We start from the raw sequence: 21,966 nt of genomic DNA, 5'->3' as shown, positions 1-21,966 counted from the left end.
GGGGCGAGCGGGATTTGATCTATTCAGATATTCTTAAGAGTGTAACGCTGTGCCATTTGATGGTAGTCCCCTCATGCTTTAGACGGAGACCATTAAAACAGTCCTCGATCTCGAGTCCCCCCTCCCTCTTTTCCCACTTAAAATATTCTTTTTAAGGAAACCCAGGAGTGTCATTTTTCTAGGGCAGAGAGAGAGAGAGACGCTAAAAGCTGAAGGATGAAGAAGCAAGTCACCCAGTGACCTGTTTTGCTGCTTTCCAGTCCCACCGACCCAACCCCGCCTCACTCACATGGTCAGGAAGAAAAGCAGAAACAAAGAGTTCTAAACCTTTTTCTTCAAAGCCAGCCCTTTTGCTTTTGGGGGAAGGGGGAGGGGAGATGATGACTTGGGGCAGGAGATGCTGAGTAGGAACTGCAGTGGCTCTTCATCCTCGAAATAGTTCCCTAATATTCCCTTCAACTACATTTCCCCCATATTGGGGGCGGGATGTGGGGGCTTTGAAGTCTAGCCCTTTGCCTTATGGAAGGGGAAATCCTTTACCATCTCCCCCTCCTTTTCTCCCAGTTTTAATCGCCCTGCCTAAACTTTCAGGAACTTTTTTTTCCCCCCTCTCTTCAGCCGCATTACCGTCATCGTTGTAAATAATCCTGATTTATGACAAGCGTTAGCTGTGTTCAATAAATGCAATTAATTACTGCTGTCGGAAATTATAATTAATAATTACCTATAATAACGTGGACAGTGATACCGGATGTTGAATACGTGACTTGAAAGTAATCTGCACTAGTGTCAGTAGGACCGTAAAATTAGTGTTTGGAACTGTTTTATAAAGGGCGTTATAGAACCATTATTATTATTATTATTATTATTATTATTATTATTATTATTATTATTATCCATAGAAAGTCTCCCGCGGGCAGCTAATAGCACCCTCCCTTGGAAGCGGCTGCCCCTAGCGTCCACGCGGGGAGTTGCAGCAGCGGCCTCCGCCAGGAGGCTGCCTGCCGGCCTGAGATTGGAAGCCGCGCGCCCGGGAGGGGAGGGGAGAGAGAAGCGGAGTGGGCGGGGTTGAGAGGGGCGATTACGAGAGACTCGAGCTCGGCACGAGCGCGCCCGGCGCGCTGGCTTCTGGGTAAGCAAATGGCCGAGCGGCAAAAGGAAACGCCGAGGGGGAGGAGGAGAAGGCAGGAAGGCAGGAGGTGAAAGGTCACCGGCCCGCAGGCCCCGCCCCCTGCGCCCGGGTAAATGAATGGAAAGAGCCCAGGCGAGAGGGGGAAAGGGAAGCTGCTGCTGCTGCTGCAGCGGCGGTGGCGGGTTCCTCGTGCTAACTGCGCTTGCCTGCCTGCCTGCCCGCCACTCTTCTTCTCTGGGGGGGAAGGAGGCAGCGACGCCTTACATTGGCGTAAGGAGACGTTAGGCCCCTTCTCTCCAGTCTCCTCCCCCCGCTGCTCCCGGACAATGCAGCCGAAGGGGAGAGCTATAAACATTGGACGGGGGGGGGGAAATCCTCTGCTGCTGCTGCTGCTGCTACGCGGGGACAACTTAGGCAATGCCGCCTCCACCTCCTGAGCTTGGGCCACAACAGGCCCCGGGTTCTCCCTGCTCCCGCCGAGGCAAGAAGCGCTTTCTCGGCTGCAAAGGACCTTGCAGCCTCCAGTTCCCGCTTCCCCCTTGCCCCACAAAACCCCAAACAGGAGAGCTGTTCGTGAAGGCGGGCTGCCTTCCTCAGCCCGCGCACGCACAAACCTCGCCGGGCCCTTTTTCTCCTTTGCTCCCCGCGATCGGGGGGCGGGGAGACCCTGATATATTCCCTACGTTTCCTTCCTGGGCCGCTTTTCCGAAGGCGGCGGCGGCGAGAGTTTGCGTTTTAAAACGCAGCCCCCTTCCTTCTTCGTGCGGCTCCTAGCCGTTTTTTCCGCGCGGAGCAGTCGCTCGAAAGCCCGGCCGAGCTGGAGGCGCCGGCTCGCCTTCGGAAGGGAGGGTTTAGGTGGTGTTTGGGTTTTTTTCTTTTCGCGGCCGAGACGGCGCGAGCCGTTTCTCCAGTTTCAGCGCCGCTGAATTGGCGGCGGACCCGTTTGCTGCAGGCGGTGCGAGGGAGGTGGCTGCTGCTGCTGCTGGGATCCTTCTCCCTTTCTCTTTTGAGTAGTATTTAAATCCGCGCGCCGGTGGCTAGTTTCTCAAACGCCCCGCTCGCTCCAGCCTTTCTTACCTAAAAGCGAAAAAGTTGTGCCAGTCGCCTCTCCCTTCCCCCTCCCCAGTGTCTCCTCGATGAGAAATGGAGGAAGAAAATGCAAAACGCTTCATAGGGAGAAGTGGTCCCCTTTGTTCTGGCATTGTTTCTCCACGAACTGGCGGCTACAAGGATAAAACACTTACCTTCTCTCCTTTTTGCTGCGAAATCCAGACGTTCCCATCGGCTGCAAAATACACAATCCACCTTAGAAAGGGACTAGAGATGTAGAGAGAGTTTGTATTCCGTTCTTTTGCGCGCTCTTCCCATTTTGGGGCAAGATTAAGTTGCCGAGCACGTTGTTGCAAGCTGTAGCCCCCCGCCTCAGTGAATGGTCGCGTTTAGGACCCTCCAAGGCCATCCTAAGTCTGCCAGTAGAATCCGAGGGTATTGAAGGTCTAAAACTTTCAAAAGGAAAGGGGGCCTGGAACTAGCCAGAGAGCGGCAAATATACACTAGGATGCCCCCCGCCGCCGCCACTACACGCACATACGCACTTGTTTGCCCCCCTCCCTTAGCTTTAAATAAGGAAACCTTCCCCGGTGAGAGTTTAACGTGAAAGAAAGAAAAAGTTTGCACTTTATTAATTCCTTAAGAGCGAATGTGTTAAAAGCCGATCCCTGCCTGCATTTGAAACCCACTACCCTCCTTGCTCTCACCCCATGTGGCAAAAGTTTTGAATCTCGAAATAAAAACAAATGAGCCGGCGGTAGAAAACGAGGTTGGGAAGTTTAGGTTAGGGTTGTAGCTGGGAGAAAATGTGTCGGAGGAGGAGGAGGAACAGTTTTTTGTTTTTAAGAGGAAATGCTGTTGGTGTTACTATTTTGGTAACGCGATGATCAAGCGAGCAAAATAAGCCCATTCACGGATTTCTGCATACTCCAGGCGATGTTTAATGCTCAGCCTCGCAGGTATTAGTGTCCAAACCTGCATTTAATCTGATTATGATGAGGTTTGCTGATACAATGGATAGTTGAATAGATCCTTGTGTCTTAGCAAATGAGGTGGATTTTCGGCTTCCCTCGGTTTCCGGGCATGAGAGGAAATAAGGCTCTGATTGTCCACCAACACCTTATGGAGCCCCTCAAACATCTTTGGGTTTTGGTTGTGGGTGGAAATGAGCATAGCCCCCTCAGCGCCATATTGTAACACCGCGCTGGATGTCCCGGCTCTTTTATGGCTAGACCTGAAAGTTTCGCTCTGTGTGTGCAACTGGAGAAATGAAGAAAAATAACAACAAATACGGAGCAGGCGTCTCTGGTGTCTTTTCTGTCCCTCATGTAACGCTCCCCATTTCCTCTTTACCACCCTTCTAAAAAGGTGATCTGCTGCATAGGAAAGGAATGAAAAGATTGCAATAAAAGCAAAACCGAGTAAATAAGGTTGAGGGCAGAAGGAGAGGTTTTCTTTGCCAGCCTTTAATTGCCACTGAAACATTCTACAGTTGTAAACATTCCTTATTTATTCAGCCCAAATAGGCAGGCATTGTCTTGCTTTTATCGCAATCGTAATTACGGTGTCCTTTAAACTGGCTGATAGCTAGGGAGATAAGGGAATGTGCCTGTAGCTTCAGATCAAATCTCTCTCCGTCCCTCTCCCTCCCTCTCGCTCTCTCCCCCTCCCCGGGTCATCAGGATCCCCACAGTCCTTAGAGATGAGGAACGCTGCAAGACTCTGGCCTGGCCATTCCTTACGTCATGAAAGTGATTTGTACCACATTGCTAATTTGGTGCAATCCCTAACCCTTTGGATCTCGTGTGCGTTTGTAATTGCCTTTTGCTGCTTGCTTCAATTTTTGGTGCGTTATTTTTGGCGGCAATTTGGAGGGGGGCGTTTGGGGTGGGCAATATATCTTTTGCAATCGAGTCCAGGCGTGTGAGGGGGGGGGTTCTGCCCACCTGTACGTCAGAAACACCAGCGTGTCCCTGAGTCTTTGTTTACTGCACCTTTGTGTCTAATTAAAAATGCACACTTTTAGGATCCTCGCCGAACAAAGCCTCCCCAAATCCCCCTTTACGTCCAAGGATTTGCAAATTTATAAAGGCTGCATTGAATTCGGGATGGGTCAAGGGGCAAAAAAAGGGTAGGAGGTCACTGCATTTTGATTATGGGTCAGTAGGCAACATGGCAGGCAGTCTGTGTCCCAAAAAACCTCTTCTTTAAAAGTGAGGTTTAAAAACAACAAGGATGAGCGAAGTTTCTAGGGGAAAATTTGACGATGAAAGAGAAGAAAACCTCTTTTCCTGATATTTGCAAAGCAAGAAGATATGTCCATGTGAGAAAACAAAGCAGCCCTCAACAGCACTATAAATTGTTGCTCTGTTTACAGAGAAATAACTCACAGTGTGATGTGTTGCAGGAACTTAGCTATGGGTCTTGGAGTGTCCCCGCACCACGCAAAGCCTTTAACTATACTGGGGATTGCTGTAATGTGTCAAAAGGTGTCTGTGCTTGTCCTTTTTAAAATAAGTGTATGTGGAGGGTTTTTTAAAGTCTGCACTTACGTTTGGCTGAATGATATGGGGAGCTGAATGACCCTTTTGACAGGTTTTGGTCCCTTTGCCATATTCCCCAACTGTTTCTTCCCCTCCCCCAATCCGCCCTGGATATATTATAGGGGTGACTACAGGCAATGCACCAACTCTGAAAATCTAATTTAGGCTGGGAAATGATATATTTTTACCTCTGAAATAAAATAATAATGATTATAATAATTATATGCAGAATAACCCACGAATAATAAGCTGTGCCAATCGGAAAAGGGTTATAACCAAGAATAAGATAGTCTGGCGGTGGCTGTTGTAGTGTGAAAATGCACCGGGATACGGAGAATTCGAGGACCTAGTGAAAATAGAAGCTTAAAGTGCTGTTGCATTTCACAAGTAAACATTTAAAGGGCTGTAAATGGTGCTCTGAGTGACTTGCCCCAGAAATAAGAGGTCAGCCTGGATTGCTGGGCTGTTTAAACATAGTCATGATAATACAATGAAAATATATCAAAGCACAACCTCAGAGGGCGTTTTCAAATATATACCCCCCCTCTCTCAAACGCAGACACACTCATCTCCCAGTAAACCCCCCTTTCCCCAAAAAAGCAGCGATACAAGGGAGCTTCTATATATTTTTAAGACCACAGAGTAAAAACAACAACTATGCAATCTGAGATCAATGGGAATAGGTTTACAGCATTGGGTGAGGAATATTATTTTTCCTCGTTATTTTCTAATTAGGTTTGTCGTTCGCCAAGAGTGCTTCAGACTGAAATATCATCTAAGGTAAAGAAATCCTATCTAAGGTAGGGTATACATTACAGACTGGGGCTACTCGATGGGAAAAGGAGCACATTTGATTGATAATCTCTCTCTCTCTCTCTCTCTCTCTCTCTCTCTCTCTCTCTCTCTCTCTCTCTCGGAGGTGAGAAGAGGAAAATGCCTCATGAGCGTTCTCGCTATCCACAACCCAGTTGAATTGTTGTCCAAAGGCTGAACCCGATTCAATCTAATTGATTTTCGAATTATTGATTCCATTAATTCCACCGCGTCCCATTCATAACTACCGGGACTGATGCCTGAAATCAGTGTCACTAAATCAGCTTTAATTCGAAGACTTTCACTTAAAGGTTTTCCAGGCTGCAAGACGACCTAAAATCCAAGTATTTCCTCGTCTAACTGGTATATGGATCCACCGGTAGCCTTATCTGTTTCGCCAGAAAGAAAAAGAAGGCCACATTTCAGCCGCAGGTAAAACACACACCCTCCCCACTCTACAAAACAAAACAGATTCACAATGCAGTGAACCTCACTCTTTTTCCCTGTGCATAGATTTATTCCTAAATCCTTCGGCAGGATTTGCAAACATACAGAGATCTTCCTGGTATTTGGAAAAATAAGTCCCGCGGGTTGCAGAGCAACTTGCTTCCAACTAAGCGTTTTAGGGTTGCAACCTAGTAGGCCAAGCCAAAGCACGTTTACTTGGAAGGAAGTTCTACTCCGTTTAATTAGGCCCCCCCCATCCCGCCCCGAAAGCGTGCTTAAAATTGCATTTGAATTCAAGGAATCCCCCGTAGCTGGACTGGAGAGGCGGACTCAGTGGCAGGGCCGAGAAATTGTACTGCCTTTGATTTTCCTCTATGAACGCTGCCGGCGTCTGTTGTTCACTCAGGGAAATCAGTAAAGTCTCGCCTAATTTTGAACACCGCCGACAACAGGCACCTTATTTGCACACACCCCGATATCTATCCGCTCCCCCAGCGTGTGTGGCTGTGTGTTTTGGAGGGAGCGTTCTCACGTTCATAATCTGAAGCTGCAAAACTGTTGCTAGCTTCGGTATGTCTGCCTGCGAATCCACTGGAAAAACCTCCTCGGCCTTCCTTTTGCTTCCAGAGAGGGTCCTCGGTCCGCGAGGGGTTGTGGAAATGAGGATCGACTCCCGAAGTGCCTAAGGAAGATCCCGGATATGCAGCGGTGTGTTTTGATGACCACAAGAAAACTGGCAGGTTCCTCCCCTCCCCCACCCCCACCCCCGCAAACTCAAGATGGAGAAGTTTCAAGGAACAAAAGGCTGCGGGAGGGAATCTGCTGGGGGAGTTTCAACTCGACTCCAATGTGCCTTTCCCATGTGTATTGAATATTTCCTTAAGATCTCCGTCTTGGTGTGTGTGTTTATTTGTGTATTAACTGATCTAGTCCTACACACACACACAGTTGTTACCACGATTTTTTTTTTCCAAATAGAGAGTTAACGTTGTACCTTGGTAGAAATGTCGATTTGCTAAAGAAAAGCAGCTATTTAAAGCGCGCACACACCCGATTTTGTTGCTTTTAACGTCGATGTTTAAAGCAAACAAAAACTGGGGGCCCAGCCTGAAGAAGCCAAAGAAGCAGACGACTGTAGTCGTGTGTGTGTGTGTGTGTGTGTGAGAGAGAGAGAGAGAGAGAGAGAGAGAGAGAGAGAGAGAGAGTTTGCGAGGCAGAATGGATGTGGCTCTGTCTCTGAGCCTGGATGCGCTTGTTTTGTGGCTGAGATCCCCACAACCTCTTTACTCCGGAGTACGCCACCCTTTGCAAGGCGGATGACTTGGTTGTATAGCCTGTGCCGATTTGGAAGCTAAAAGTAACCGAGCCACGACTTGAGAACTCAACTTTGCGAAATAGACAAACAGCGAGGCATCGGCCGGAACTTTAAAGCCAATACCTCGGGCTTCATTTACTTTGTGGATCGGCCTGTCAGGGATGCCATCACCTTCAGCATCAAATTGGGGGGGGAGAGGGGGAGGAGCAGCGTGGTGTGGGGCTGTGTGTGTGCCGGGAGTGGGGGGGGGCACGAGACGACGGCTGCCATCCTGGGGAATAGGAGACCGAGAACAGAGGGGTCTGAAAGGTCCCCATTGCTTAACCCTACAAAAGCTGATACCGCTTTATTTCCCTCTTCGCCGCTTCATTCTACACCCACACCCACACAAACCCCACACACAAAATAAAACAGCCAGGCAGCTGTTTCCCCTCCAAACTTTGCTTTGCAGCTCCAGAATGAGAGGCGATGTCTCCTGCGCGAGGGGGAAGAGGAACGCGCACAGGCGAAGGCAGCCAGATGCGGAGCTCAACTGGGCTGCGAGGAGCCTTCCATTCATTGTTCGCCACCGCCTTTCGATTGCGTTGGAAGGGCTGTACTATCACGAGACCCTGGACCAAGCTCTCCTTTTCGCTCTTGTCTCAAGGGAGATCTATAATATATAATATTATATATAATCACACCCACACATATATAGGAATGATATTCCTTGAGACAAGGGTGTGTGTGTATAAATTCTCTCTCTCTCTCTCTCTCTCTCTCTTTCTTTCTTTCTTTCTCTCTTTCTTTCTCTCTTCTCTCTCTCTCTCTCTCTCTCTCTCTCTCTCTCTCTCTCTCTCTCTCTCTCTCTCTCTCTCTCTCTCTCCAGTTTCTTGATTCAAGAGGGAACCGGGCCTTGGAGCTCGGAGGGAAGAAGTCACTCCGTGCAAGTTGTGTCGCCTTCTGTCTGGCGAGCAGCAGCCGAGCTCCACGGCTCGGTCAAGCCCAGCCTGAGTTGGGAGGCGAGGCCACGGGCTTTCTTAATTTCCGGACGCTCGCCAGCACCCCTTGGCCCTTCAGTCCTCACACTGGGAGCTGGGAGGGGGCCGGTTGGAAGAGAGAGAAATCGCCTGCTGAATTTTTATCTAGTCATGCACAACGACCGTGAAAATGAATCACCAATAAAAAGAAAGCAAGCAAAAGGAGGGGATTTTTTGGGGGAGAACACAGGATGAGTTTTTTGTGCTCTGTTGGTAGACTTGCTTATTTGTTTTCCCAGTTCCGACGTAATTATTCTGCAGCCGCTGATATTATGGGGCATAGGACTATGGGAATCTATGTCAGTGGGGCACATGGCCTTCGAAGGCAGGCCATCTTCTTCTTACCTTCCGCCCCCTCCCCTACACACACACACACACACACACACACACACACACTGTTTCTTAGTCCGAGGAATCCCAGTGGTTTTCCTGGAGCACAGGGATGCATTTCATTTTGGCTCTGGCCGCGAGCTCCTCTCTGCAAAGACACAGCCACTTTGTGCTTCTGGCCGGAATTCGGCGTGAATCGATTAGCGACTGCGATCCACCGCAACCCCGCGGACTAGCAGGATTTGGATCGACGCCGATTCGACTCCGGCTCGCTATTCAGCCGCTTAGATGCGGGGAATAGGGCCGGGCTGCTGGTCATTTTGCCGTTGGGTTGGGATAGATCTGAAAGACGGAAGGGCTTGGAGGGGGGCGGGATAATACACTCAAACACCCCCCCCCCATAAGACAGTATAAGTTTTTCGTGGGCTGGGCCTTATTTCCCATCCCTCTTTTGTCCACGGAGCCGAAAATATTCGGCCGCCACTTGGGAAAGATGAAAGTTGGAATTGTAAGGTGGGGGGGGGGGGAGAGAGAGAGCCTTTTCTATAGAGCGATGGAAGCGTGCGGGGGGAGGGGCAAGCCTCTTTCCCACACCCACATTCTGACACCGAACGTGTGAATAGGAAACCCCTTACACCCAGACACCTTCAGTGAATTTACTATTCCAGCGGCGGGGAGGGGGGAAGTCTCATCGTCTGGACCGCAGGTAGCGGGGCGGGGGGGGGGGGGAGAACACTCAGCCTCCAGGGAAGTTCTAGCGAGGGCGGCACCCTAGAAGTCAGAAGCATCCCTGTGACCCATTGCAATCTTCCCCTTCCTCCTCCCTCCTTCCTCCTCCTCCTTCTCCAAGCTTTCCTCTCGGCTCTGTTGCCATCTTTTTCCCCCTGCTGGAAGCAATCAACACGCAGGCGATCCTGGCGTGGACGCGCGGACCGGAGGGGGGACTCCCTCCACCTTGGGAGCTAGCACGGGGGAACTGCGGAAAAGTAGAGACCTTGCTGCTGGCTTATCTCGGCTTTGTTATGGGTCTGACGTGAGCCCGCGTCCCGATCTCTCTCTCTCTCTCTCTCTTCCAACCTCCTCCTCTCCCCCTCCTCTCCCCCTCCCCCACCCCCCAATATTACAGGCAGAATTTCAGAGAAAAGTGTTACAGTATTGCGGGGCTGGAGCTCAGGATAAGCACGCAGCCCTAAATAATTCCCACCCCCCACCCCCCAGTAGCACCAACTTAGCTATCGGAAAGAGTGAGAGTGAGAGACCAGGAGGAAGAGGAAAAGAAGGGACGTGAGTATTCTCGTTTTCTGAGTCGTTCACAGAAATATACAAAATAACGTCAGACAAACCCCAGGGTTTTTTGTTTGTTTTTTTTAACTATGCTTGCAAGCCAAAGGAAGGGGAATACCTGTTGAGGAACCCTCCTTTTGACACGCATTGCAGAATAAGCGCCCCTTTAAAATGGTTACTTAAAAGCTCCCCCTTCCAATCTTTACATCCACAGAATTCATATCGTGGGGGAAACAGCTTTCTGTCCTCCCCACCCCCGCACTTTATCCCCACTAAATAACCCCAAGAAGGTTTCCAAATTCCATTTATTTCTTATATTTGTTTCAAAAAATAAAACAAAACCCGTGTCACCGAGGGCTTCCAAACCCGGTCTTTCAGTCGCCAGCGCCGCCGAGAGCGAGCTGTGGGCTGGCTGGGAGCTCCGGATTGTTTAATAGAAAGATTTATATACTAACAGTATTATTTACTTTGGGAGGGGAGGTAGGAGCCTAAGAGTATGCTAATTAGCCAGAGATTTGGAGGGGGGAGCTGCGAAGGGGGTGGAATATCAATTTTTATTGCATCACCTGTCAGGAGTGTCCAATCAGCGCTGGCTTGAGGGGAATTAATTGATGAAGGTGTCTCCGGACCAGCTCACTTCCCTCTGTCATTTGATTTGGAGCGAAAGCAGCGACGGGAAGAGCGGCTGCGTGGCTCGGCTCGTCTCCGCACAGCCCCCTTTGGCTCACATTCCTTTATCCTGGCTGGGCAGTGGGGGGAAGCCGCCAGCCAAAGGGCACAGGTAGCCAGCCTGCCTCAGTGCCGTCGAGAAACACCGGGGGCAAGCGAGCCAATCGCTCCCGCCCAATCCCCTAAGGCAGTTTTCCAGGACCTGTTTTTTTTTTAAATCCCCTCCCTATAGCGCTCAGTCCCTCTTTCTTTCTCTTTCTTTCTTTCTCTCTCTCTCTCCTGATTCCAACATCTCCCCCCCCCGCCCCCCGCCTAAAGTTTGATCGGGTATAACAGGCTTTGTTCTTTTTGCTCCAGCAGGATGCCTTGAGACCCGCTCCAGCACCTGGCTGAGGATTTTATATATATATATATATATATATATATATATATATATATATATATATATATATATAAATAAATAGCCTTTTCTCGCGTGGATCTCCTCTCCTTCCTTGCCACCCACCCACCCCCTCCATCCGCCCCCACCGGCTGCACACCTTTTCCTCCCGCCGCCGAAGGCTGCTGGTTCCAACTCCGGGGTGCGGCGTGCATGTGTGGGGGTTGGGGGGCCCCTCCGGCGCCCCCTTTTTATGCTCCCTCCCGCTGCCCGGATGCCGGGACTGCTCTGAGGCGCGCGCCATGGGAGACCACCTGAAGTCGGGCTTCGAGGAGGTGGACGGCGTGCGCCTGGGTTACCTGGTGATCCGGGGCAAGCAGATGTTCGCGCTGTCGCAGGTCTTCACGGATCTGCTGAAGAACATCCCTCGGACGACGGTGCACAAGCGCATGGACCACCTCAACGTGCAGAAGCACCACTGCGACCTGCAGGAGCTGCGCAAGCTCAAAGCCATCAACTCCATCGCCTTCCACGCCGCCAAATGCACCCTCATCTCCCGCGAGGACGTCGAGGCGCTCTACACGTCGTGCAAAACCGAGAGGGTGCTCAGGACCAAGCGCAAGGGGGCCGCGGCCCTCCAAGAAGCCCCCGGGCCGGACCCTTACGCGGCCTTCTGGAAAGGAGGCGGTAAACTTTGGCTGGGTTTGAATGGAGCCACCGCGCCTCTGGCCAGCAGCGGCGGCGGCGGAGGCAGCAGCGGCCGCCGACGGAAAGCGTGGCGCGCGGCGGCGGCGGCGGCAGCATCGGGCGCTTTCCTACCGGCTTCGGATCTACCTCACTTTTGGAGCAAATCGCCCGCGCCCAGCGCGCCGGGACTGGCGCGATCCCCTTGCAAAGGGTCGCCAAACTATGAAACTGCGCCGCTGGCGCCGCGCTATGTCTCGCTGGCGTCGGAGGCGCCTTGCTTTCGGAGCCTGCTCTGCTCCAAGCACCCGCACTACTACTACCACTCCTCGGCCGCCATTGCCAGCCAACCCAAGCTCGTCGCCGCCGCCGCCGCCGCCGCCGCTGCAGCAGCCGCAGCAGCAGCAGCAGCCGCCGCCACGTCGGAGAGCGGCCCGCTGGCTCTGGGTTGCCGCTCCAAGAGGAAGAAAGCCGCCGAGGGGCGCTTCCCGCTGCTAGTGCCCCGCGCCGGCAAGCCCCCCAAAGCCGCCTCGCTGGAGAGGCTGCCGGGCTTGAACGGCTTCCTGGCGCCGGCGCCGCCCCAGCAGCCTTTCCCGGAGCCCTCCTACAGCAGTGACTCCGACTCCAGCTCCTATTCGGACCACGCGGCCAACGACTCCGATTTCTGCTCCAGTTTGACCAGCAGCAGCAATTCGGGGTCTTCGGAGGACGAGGAGGGCAGCTACGCCTCGGATTCCAGCGAGCTGAGCTCCGACGAGGAGGAAGACGAGGAGGAGGAAGAGGAGGAGGAGGAAGAGGAAGAAGAAGAAGAGGAGAGCAGCTCCGAATCGGACTCCAGCTCCGGCTCCAGCCAAGCATCCGTGCAGAGCATCCGCTTCAGGCGCACCAGCTTCTGCAAGCCGCCCGGTCTGGCGGGGGTTCCGGCCAGTCTTTTGCCTCCAACGCCCGCCTCGGCTGGACGGGACGAGAGCCTCCCTGGACCCGCGCGGAGCATCAAAGCCGAGGCGCCCGAGGAGGACTGGGGCATCACCCCTGCCGGCTGGGTCCCCAAAACCGAGCCCGGGGTGGATTGCCACTGCTTTGGGGAGCTGAGCCAGGTCCGAAGGGGCGGCGGGTGTCCCTCTCCCTCGCCCGACGTGAAAGCTCCCGACCTGAAAGCCGCCCCCTGCCTGGCCAGGGGGTGCCCTTCACCCAGCCCAAAGATGCCCCAAGCTTTGCCACAGCCAAGGTTCCTTCGAGACGCGGCGAGAGGCTGGCCCACCCGCTCTCCTCCTCCTCCTCCTGCAGAGAGCCCTACTGCTGCTCTTGGGGTGCCCCCAGAAGCCCCCCAGCCCCATCGCCCATTGACCCCCTGCCTGGGCTGTTCCTCCTCCCAAAGCCAGCCCGAGGTGCTTGCTGCTGCTGCTGCTGCTGCTGCTGCTGCTGCTGCTGAATACCCCGAGCCGCTGCCCCTTGTGCCCATTGCCCAGATTAAAGTCGAGGACAGCAGTGCCAACGCCGAGTATGGCGCCCTCCCCGTTCAGGGACAGAGCCAGCCCCCGCTCAAATGTGAAGGCAGCGATGACGAGCACAAGCTGGAGGCGGACAGCGAGCCCGGGCCCTCGCCGTCTCCGCCACCCAGCCCGACCCACCAGCCTCAGGAACTTCTGCTGCCAGCCAAGGAAGACCCCGCCTGCTGCACTGACGAGCCCCCCAGCCCTCCGCTGAGCCCCCCGGGCCAGCCCGCCCCGTCGAGCCAGGCCCTCGCTTCCTGCACTTTAGGCGCCGCCGCCGCCGCCAAACCCGAGGATGGGGAGTACAAATTTGGAGCCCGGGTGAGGAAGAACTACCGGACTTTGGTGCTGGGCAAGCGAGCCCTGCTGCCCAGCCCGCCGCCGCTCAAACCAAATCTGAAATCCGTCCGGAGCCCCCGCCTGCCCGCCGGGAAGCTCCTGGACGCCCCCGAGGGCGCCCTGGACGACTTGACAGTTCTCAGCCGGCGCAAAAGGGCGGCCGGCCACGTCGCCTCGGCCGTCAAGAGGCCCTTCAGCTTCATGGGCAACTTTCCCTGCCCGCCCTCCTTGGTGGTGGGCCTCGACGGGGATCTGCTGCCAGCCTACACCTTAAACACCGCCCGGGATGCGCAGCCGCCTCCCAAGGCCCATCCTGTCTGGAAATGGCAGCTGGGCGGCTCAGCAATACCTCTTCCACCCAGCCACAAATTCAGGAAATTTCATTCATGAGAGAGAGATTGAATGGGAACCCTACTTCATGGTCGTTGTTGTTGTTGCTGTTGGTCTTTTTTCCTTTTTTGGGGGGGGACCCCAACTACTTCTTTTCCTGACCTTCGAGAATCTTACGCTGGATGCTGGTCCCGCCCCTCATCACATCCGATTTGATTTTGATATTTTTTTTTTATGGTGTGGGGGAATCCTGGTTTATTCTATTTTTGGAGGACGACGAAAATAAAACCGGATTACTATTTTCTTTGCCATGAAAACCCATCGTGGGGGGGGGGAGGGAGGGACGACGACGACGAGGAGGAGGACGAAAGAGGTCTAACATTCCACAGACTACTTCAGGCGAAAGTTTTCCAAGTTTATTAAAAACACACACACCACACAACAAACAAAAAAACCACCTCAGTGGAATCTGCTAAAGCTGGAACACTTTACTGTCTCAAAATGCTAGTAAAGCACCTGGTACCTCAATTCCAACTGCTACAAATAAATGTTTGGTTTATGTTTTTTTTTTTTTTAAGTTGAATGATATCAATTCGAATGAGCCATTAACGTGTAAATGCACTAGATTTCGAATTCAGGAAGTCTAAATGTTCAGTTCCGTACAAGGTTTTTTTTTGTTTCGTTTTGTTTTCAGCGAGAGGTTGCACAGGGAGAATTCACTATCTTTCTGCTGGGAATGCCCTCTACTTTATTGCCGAGGGTTCATTGTTACGTTTTAATTCCCCACCTGTCCTTTCCACAAAAGCAGTTGCACTCTGCAGCTGGGAGTGTGTGTGCGTGTGTCTCCGGGTCACCAGTGGGAGAGTTGGAATTAGATGGTCAGGCATTTTTTAGGACGGAAAAAAAGAGAGAGACTAAAAAAGGACATGCCACTCTTTGCCTTCTCGTTTCACCTTGAACCCTTCAGGTTGGCCACGATTGCCTATCTCGGCTACAATACTCAACCCAGCCAAACCATTTGCTCGGAAGCTGCTCTAACCCCACGTTCAATGGGATTTGCCTCCAAGTAAATTTTACTCTCAAGGAGGGGGCCTTCCAATCATTAGGTTTTGTTGTGGGACTGGGTTGGAGCTCTGTTTCTATTGGAAGGTTTGCAGGTGTGTGTGTGGGGGGGGGGATGTTCTCAAAATCTGGTCCTCCCAGATTTGCAAAGTCAGGAAAAAATGTTAGGTTCTCACACTCCCATTGGAGGGAATCGGAAGGAAATGCAGTCACATTCAGCATGCTAAGTGCAACAGAGGCCCCAGTGGAAGGGATATTATCAATGAAGAACCCCATACTCTTGGTGGCTACTTTGGCACCTAAACTCAGGCTTTTTAAACCAGGACTTGTCACTGTTTTCTTTACATCTCGGAAAAAAGAGGACTTTTCCCAACCACCCTATCTTTGTAGCAGGATCATTTTCTACTGCACGTGACAATCAGAGGCAATTGTCTATATTTGCACTTAAACCTCGACAGAGTTGAAGCAGGCAGACTTCTAGAGTCGAGCCTTTGATAAGACATGCTGGTGTAATATGTTGTGATGATGGAAGCAGTAAATCAAAATGATGGAAATTTGCACTGTTGGAAAAAGCATGCTTTAGCTTTATTTTCAATTAAAACACTGTTTTAAAAAAAGCGATGATGATTTTATACTCATTGTAGGGTTCCTCGTTCGTTTCTGACTCTTTTGTGAGAGGGAATGTCTGTGTCTATGTGAGAGAAAAGTGTAGAGATTTGATTGGAAGGACTTCTGCTTCCAGAGGCTGGTTGCTGTTTCTTTATAAAACTGTGATATAAAAACAAACAAGTGTGAGGCAGTTGTCAGTGCTGTTGCATGTTGGTGGAAGACAGCAGGGAAGGGAAGCTAAATAGATTTTAGCCAAAAGTTTAAAGGCTGAGAAAGTACTGACACAGAGTTGCTGAATCAGCACTTTGGGATTGACTGCCAGCTCCTGGGCAATTTCTTTCTCGCCAATTTAGCATTTATATGCCAACAGATTCTCTTTCTAAATTCAAATTCTCAAGGATTTCACCTATAGAAGAATCTCAACATAATGATTTCTACTAAATCACAAAAGAAATCAGCATTTGAAATGTTTCGCCCTGGGCCTCAGAGCCAACGTTTTTAAGATGGAAATCCTTGGCTTGTTTTGTTGTTCTTCCTTAAGGTCTTTAAATTCCTGCCCCTGGTGATAACGCCCCCCCTCTAAATCTTCCAAGCAGACATTAGCTAATTTGATCTTCTTTTAAAACACATGGAGAGAGAAATAAATGAGTAAGGGTTTTCCACTCCTTGTAATACCTGCAGGATATATGTGTGTGTGTTGTGTATATGCACACATAACAGATATACACATACGTTTTTCACGTCAGGTTGGGCAGTTGCAATCATCAGTTATGGTGGTATATTACTTATTTAACTTGCTCTGTTAAAATCTGATGGTCTCAAAATGGGGGAAGGAGTTATGTTGCTATAGGCTAGTCTGTGTCTGGAGCTGCACAAATTACAGCCTTATGTCACTCCAAAAGGCCATACTTAGTTTGCGTAAGTCTCCCAGCCTCAGGCACCCACTCTGGCTTCTTTAGCAAGCTGCAGGGTGATTTGCCAATGCTCCCCCCCCACTCCACTATTATTCATGGCAAAATCATCCTGCCATTAGAGGCAGAGTTCCAGAGCTCTCCACCCCCTGTGTCAAACATGCCTCTGCCCATCCCAAAGTGGCCTCTTCTCCACTCCATGGGGCCTGCAGGCTCATCACTTTGGCCCTTCCATAGAAAATGGCAGAGAGAGAACAGGGGAAGTTTTTCAACCCTGATGGGGACTGAAGCACCACATTGTTGACTCTGTGGTACTTTTAGACGTTTGAGACACTGTTTTTATTTTTAATTGTGCTTTGTTGGCACCTCAGCCCCTGTAGCTTTCAGAGAGTTACTCGCTAGCTGCACTTTCCAGAAGCTGCAGAATGAACAGTGTTGAGCCAAAGGCTTTGTAAGGCGTAGCTTTTTAGCCCAGTTTTGTCCAAAGAATTGCATTGGAGGCAGGGGGCAGGAGAAAAACCAATCCACCAAATAATACTCCAAAATCCTAAATATAATCACATGTCCATCTCACTTCAAGACCGACAGGAAGACCTATTGCTTCATGGTTGGCAGTGAAAGATGTTTTTGTTTTTTGAGGGGAGGGGGGGGGAGATGCAAGGAGAAAGAGGGAGGCCTGAAATTCTGCTAGGTATTTTCCTTTGTACAAATTAACAATTCCAACTGGTCCAGTGGATTCTTATTAGAGTATGACTGATGGCCAAACTCCATATACACAACCCAGTTAAATTGCTTCAGAGCAATCCCATTGCCTTTAGCTGGAATGCCTTGGAGCACATGGCTTGTGGTGTTCAGCACAAATTGTTGGGTTTAGGAATGTCTCTTTGTGCTCTTTGTAAAATACCTTTTAGTAAGCAACAGTGGACATATATAATTTTTCAATTTAACCTGAAATGAAAGAGAAATTCTATTTCCCATTTGATATGGCTCTACAGACTGTCCAGTTCATAGGGCTAAACCAAACCAAACCACAACAAAAATCTGGCAATAAAAAAATATATATACCCCGACAAATATTATTCATCTATGAAGCATATAACAGAGTTGCTCTTATGTTATTGAGAAATGTGTTGAGAAGTGTTCTCCCCTGCTCTTGGAGACAAAGGAAACGATGGACTATATATCTGGCATTCAAAAGGGAACATGTGTAAATGCCTTTCAGCAAAACCAGGTCTATTGCCTTAAATGATGTAACACAGAGTTTACAACCCTTTACTCTGAAAAGGGATTGTCTCTATAAGTCCACCCATACTTAACTACAGTGGCAACACAAAATAAAAATGGGGGGGAGGAGAAATCTCACTGCTGGTTGTTTATTCTAAACACCACTATGCAGTAATAAAGGAAAGTCCTGCTGTCTGTTGTATGAAGACTGTTGTTCAATCATCCCCTTGGCAATTTACAAAAGGGGATGATGCTCTATCAGATTTAGTTGCCAATAAATTTAAGTTTCTGCAGAAAGAAGAGAAATGCGATGTTTTGGTTTCACTTTACACGTGTAAGTGTGCTTAGAGGAGCTGTACTCAAAAGTGGCCTTTTGGAGGAAAAAAACAGATACAACACAGGAAGTGCTGCTCGCTGTGGTTTTTTTACGGTTAAGATGCTTTGCGTTGTAGGGGAAAAAAAGTTCACGATTTAACTGCAAATCCGTTGGGGTAGCAGAAACTTTCCTAAAGAGTAGAAGCTTATAGAACAATTTTCCTTTCCAATAGAAGCAGGACAAAGAGCGGGAATCTACCTTGTTAAATCGCCCTTGCAAACATCAGGCACTGGCAAAATCTCCTCCTAGGGATTCCAACAACAAGCGTGTTTAATAAAAATACGATTGAGGGGGGAACTGGGCGGGGGGATCATGGGCTTTTCTTAGCCCTGACTAAGGCAAGGATTTTACCTCCCCCCTCCGCATTTTTGCTAAACGAAGGGCAATTCCCAAATATCTGTCATATGTGTATATATGTGTGTATGCATATACATATATATATATATATGCACGCACACAGATATCTACATAGACACACACAGTATGTTGCAGTTAGTTTGTGCGTGTGTCTATTCCAATATAATTATTTGCGTTGCCCTGGCTTCCCCCTCCCTTCTCTTCTCTCCCTCTCCTTTTCAATCTGAGGCGGCCTCACAAGCCCCAGCGTTAAAAGGCCCGAGATGTTTTGCATGAAGCTCTCACAATAGGGGTTGAGAGAATTGACAGTTTCAAAAACAAGGCGCTCTGTCCTTTCCAGATGCCGAGACCACCTCCCTCCCTCCCTCCCTCCCTCTCTCCGTCCCCCTGCTCTCTCCCCCCCCTCCTTTGCCTGCACCTTCTCTCGCGGCTGGTGGCTTTTAGGGTGCTTTGCAAATCTACGACAACAGCTGTGTTTGTAAACAGGGCTGGGAATTTGGGTGGGAAGCCGGCGACGCTTCCCTGCTCTTCTTTTCCTCTTTGACGAGAGTGCCTGCGCAGCGCATACGCGCCAAGTCCGGGGGTCTCTGGCTTCCCCGTTTCACGATTCCTTCCTCGGGAAGGCGACTCTCCTGCTTTCCTGCGGGAGCATCGCAGGTTGCAAGGGAACCGGCGGACTCAGCTCCGTGGGCCAGGAGAGGTAGCCGGAGGCCTCTCCTGGTCGCCATCTTGCGCGCTCGAAAACAAACTCCTTGTGGTGCTTCGCCCCGGCCGGCCTCTCCTGGTGTCGCCTGGCCTTTCTCTTCCTCTCCCCCCGACATGGGACCGACTCATTTAGGCGAGGCGGAAGGGCCGGCCCGGAGCCCCACTTCAAGGTGGCCTGTCTCTTTGCAGGAAGGAGGCGAGGGAAAGCCGAGTCGAGGGCCTGCGCCCACTCGGGCCTGGGCTCTCCACCGGCCGCTCTCCTTTTCCCTTTTGTCTCCTCTCGTCTCCCGCCTTCTCGCCTCTCCAGCTGCTCCAAAGCGGCTCCCCTTCCCGACTAGGCCTCGCTCCCACACCGGCCTTTTCCGGGTCGCCCGCCCTGAAAGAGTAGGTCCCCTCGGTCGCGCCCACCTTCCCGCGAAGGGGATTCAGAAGGGCTCCCCAATGGGGACCCTCGGGCCGGCTCTTCGTGCACCAGCAGAAAGGGCGCTGCTTGCCGCGCAAATAAATAAATAGGGGACCTCCACAGGGCGCAGGGATTTGCCGCCTTGCAAAGCTCCGCGAGGAACTCGGCAGGGCTTGCGAATCTCAGGCCCGAGGTGGCTTGGCGGCGCAAGGCCGCCTTCCACGCACCATCTCCCTTCTCCCTCCCCGGGGACGGGCCCGGGCCGGAGCTCGCGGTTGCAGGGTTGGGAGCTGGGCTTCCGGGTCACAAGAGGCGACTCCTCGGCCGGCTTCAGCCCAGGCACCTTTGGATGAGGGAGAAATGCAGCGCTGCTCGCAAGGAATATGGGGAAGATCAGAGTGGTAGAGGGAAGGGGGGGGGGGTTGCAGTGTTTGGAGCGGATCGGCTCTCCGATTCCATCCACTCTGCAATTTAAAACTGTTCCAAGGAAAACAGAGCTGGGTGGTGTGTGTGTGTGTGTGTGTGTGTGTGTGTGTGTGTGAGAGAGAGAGAGAGAGAGAGAGAGAGAGAGAGAGAGAGAGAGAGAGAGAGAGAGAGAGAGAGAGAGGTGAGGTGGGAGTTTTGAGAGGTGAGGTGGGAGTTTTGAGACAATTGGCCAGTTGTGGCGACAGCTTCAGCCGAAAAGTGCACTCAAGGTTGTTTACTCTGGTGTTTGAAAATGCACTGGGAGGTTGTAAAGTGTGTGAAATTACGCACTGGTCTCTTAAAGAGTGCCTAATTTCTAGTAAATAGCCGGGCCTTTGTCAATGGCTTTATTATGTTGTTTCTTGTTAATTGTTGAGAAAATCCCCATTGTGCCGGGTGAATAGCTTTATGAGCTAACCTGGTCAGTGGTGAAATAAGGGGGCAGTAAATGGCCGCCTCGTTTTAAAGAGCCAAGGCTGGGATCGGCCATGGCCGAGCAGAAAGCAAGGAAGGAAATGGTTGGGCCCAGTTTTCTTTTTCACTCCCGCTCCAAAGGTGCTGTTTGTTTAGGAAGGCCCGGAATGCAATACGTGGAACTTGATTCCATGCAGGACTAGACACACACATTTTAAGGGCAGATTTGCAATCCTGCAACTCCATAGATGCTCTTTGATGCAGCTTCCTGGAAAAGATTCAGTTACAACTATTTTAGTCCTTTGCTGAAGGAGACATTTTGATGCAGCGACTTAACACCAAGCTAAGCCACATTTACTCGGAAGTAAGTCCCACACATTTCCTGTGTGAGCCCTCGCACGCCCGCACACACTATTTACTCTGGAGTAAGTTGCCTTGTAGTGAAGGAAGGCCGCTTCCGCTTCAGTGTGTTTAGGACTGAGGTGTAAACTCGGACCCGCAGCACAATTCGGGTCCAATGTCGGTAGTGGGAAAAGGAACTCTGAATCTCTCGGGGCTGAAAATGTTTCTTAGTTCACACATATAAGAAAACTAGAACAAATAATAACCACAAGGCCTCGGCCGTCTTTTCCAAGTTCCGAGTCGGAGGATTGCAGGGGTCCCTAAAGGAAAGAAACCGCACATTTCAGGGAGAGAGAAAACCGGAGAAATATTTAAATGGCAGCGGGGAACATGCACGAGGGTCTTTGATTTCTCTCCTTTGTTAAAAGCTCACAACAAACGCCCATCAAGTAAACGTGCGTGGCTCTTGGCGAACGCCTCCAGGAGATCGCAAAATACAAGCCACTTAAAAAAAAAAAAGGACGGCGGAAAATAAATTGCCAAACATTGAGGAAGACGTGGCTATTTCCGTCCAGCATTCAGCTCTTCCAGCCAACTAATTTTTATGCTTTCTACTTTGTGTGTGTGCGTGTGTTATTGTTGAAAAAAAGATTTAAGTGGCTTTGTTTTTAGAGAAAGAAACTCAGATGGGTAGGATTTATTTTATTTTGGGGGGGGAGAGGAGGGTTGTACCGTGAAAACTCCAGCAAGCTCTCCTGTCCCAAAGAGCTGCCTGCCAGTGAGAGCTTTTCACTATGTCTGGCTTTCAAAGGAAAATGAGAAGCCGGCCGACTCGAAAGAAGGAGCAGCAGCAGCTGATCCACCGACTCCGCGCGCCATTCCAGCCGCTCTCCCGGCGCACGTGTGTCTGTATATTACAAAATACACATTGCGATGAAATGTACGTGCCTCCCTCTACTTTTATGGGGCTTTTCCTCTTGAGCCTCAAAACGCCCAAACTCGCTCGTTGTCTTCCGGACTCCTCCGGCAGCAGCAGCAGCAACCGGCACTTGCTCGCCTCACCCCCACTAGACTGAGCGTTAAGATCTCATCTTCGGCCTTCCGAAGATAAAAGCGGCAGGAAAGAAGTTTAGACGCCGACGCTGCACGTTATTTACTTCGGCGGCCGTTTCCAACTGCTGAGAATGGGAGAGGCAGGCCGTGGAAAGATCGCAACACGCACAAAACCGCTTCCCCCGTCCCCTCTTTTTCTTTTCTTTTTTTATTAGCAC

General features: G+C 50.9%; 1 protein-coding gene and 1 long non-coding RNA gene across 2 annotated transcripts; both read left to right on the top strand.

The window, feature by feature from the left end:
- The first annotated feature begins 4,227 nt into the window (after nt 1-4,227).
- LOC309353396 lies at nt 4,228-6,874 on the top strand. Its single transcript, XR_014161799.1, has 2 exons — nt 4,228-5,970; nt 6,613-6,874. It is a non-coding gene; the product is annotated as an uncharacterized lncRNA (long non-coding RNA).
- Nucleotides 6,875-11,056: 4,182 nt separating this feature from the next.
- On the top strand, nt 11,057-18,734 carry SKIDA1 (SKI/DACH domain containing 1). The gene has a single exon (XM_081931618.1). It carries the CDS (start codon nt 11,284-11,286, stop codon nt 13,885-13,887), a length of 2,604 nt encoding a protein of 867 aa, XP_081787744.1. The 5' UTR covers nt 11,057-11,283; the 3' UTR covers nt 13,888-18,734.
- The last annotated feature ends 3,232 nt before the right edge of the window (nt 18,735-21,966 follow it).

Source organism: Podarcis melisellensis, assembly GCF_964234715.1.
Source record: "Podarcis melisellensis genome assembly, chromosome: 12".
Taxonomy (NCBI): domain Eukaryota; kingdom Metazoa; phylum Chordata; class Lepidosauria; order Squamata; family Lacertidae; genus Podarcis; species Podarcis melisellensis.
Note: the sequence above shows the minus strand (reverse complement) of the source record. Positions and strands in the feature narration are given on the sequence as shown.

Bases quoted from the DNA above. Each gene is read 5' to 3' on its own strand.
- SKIDA1 (XM_081931618.1), top strand. From the start codon at position 11,284: ATGGGAGACCACCTGAAGTCGGGCTTCGAGGAGGTGGACGGCGTGCGC.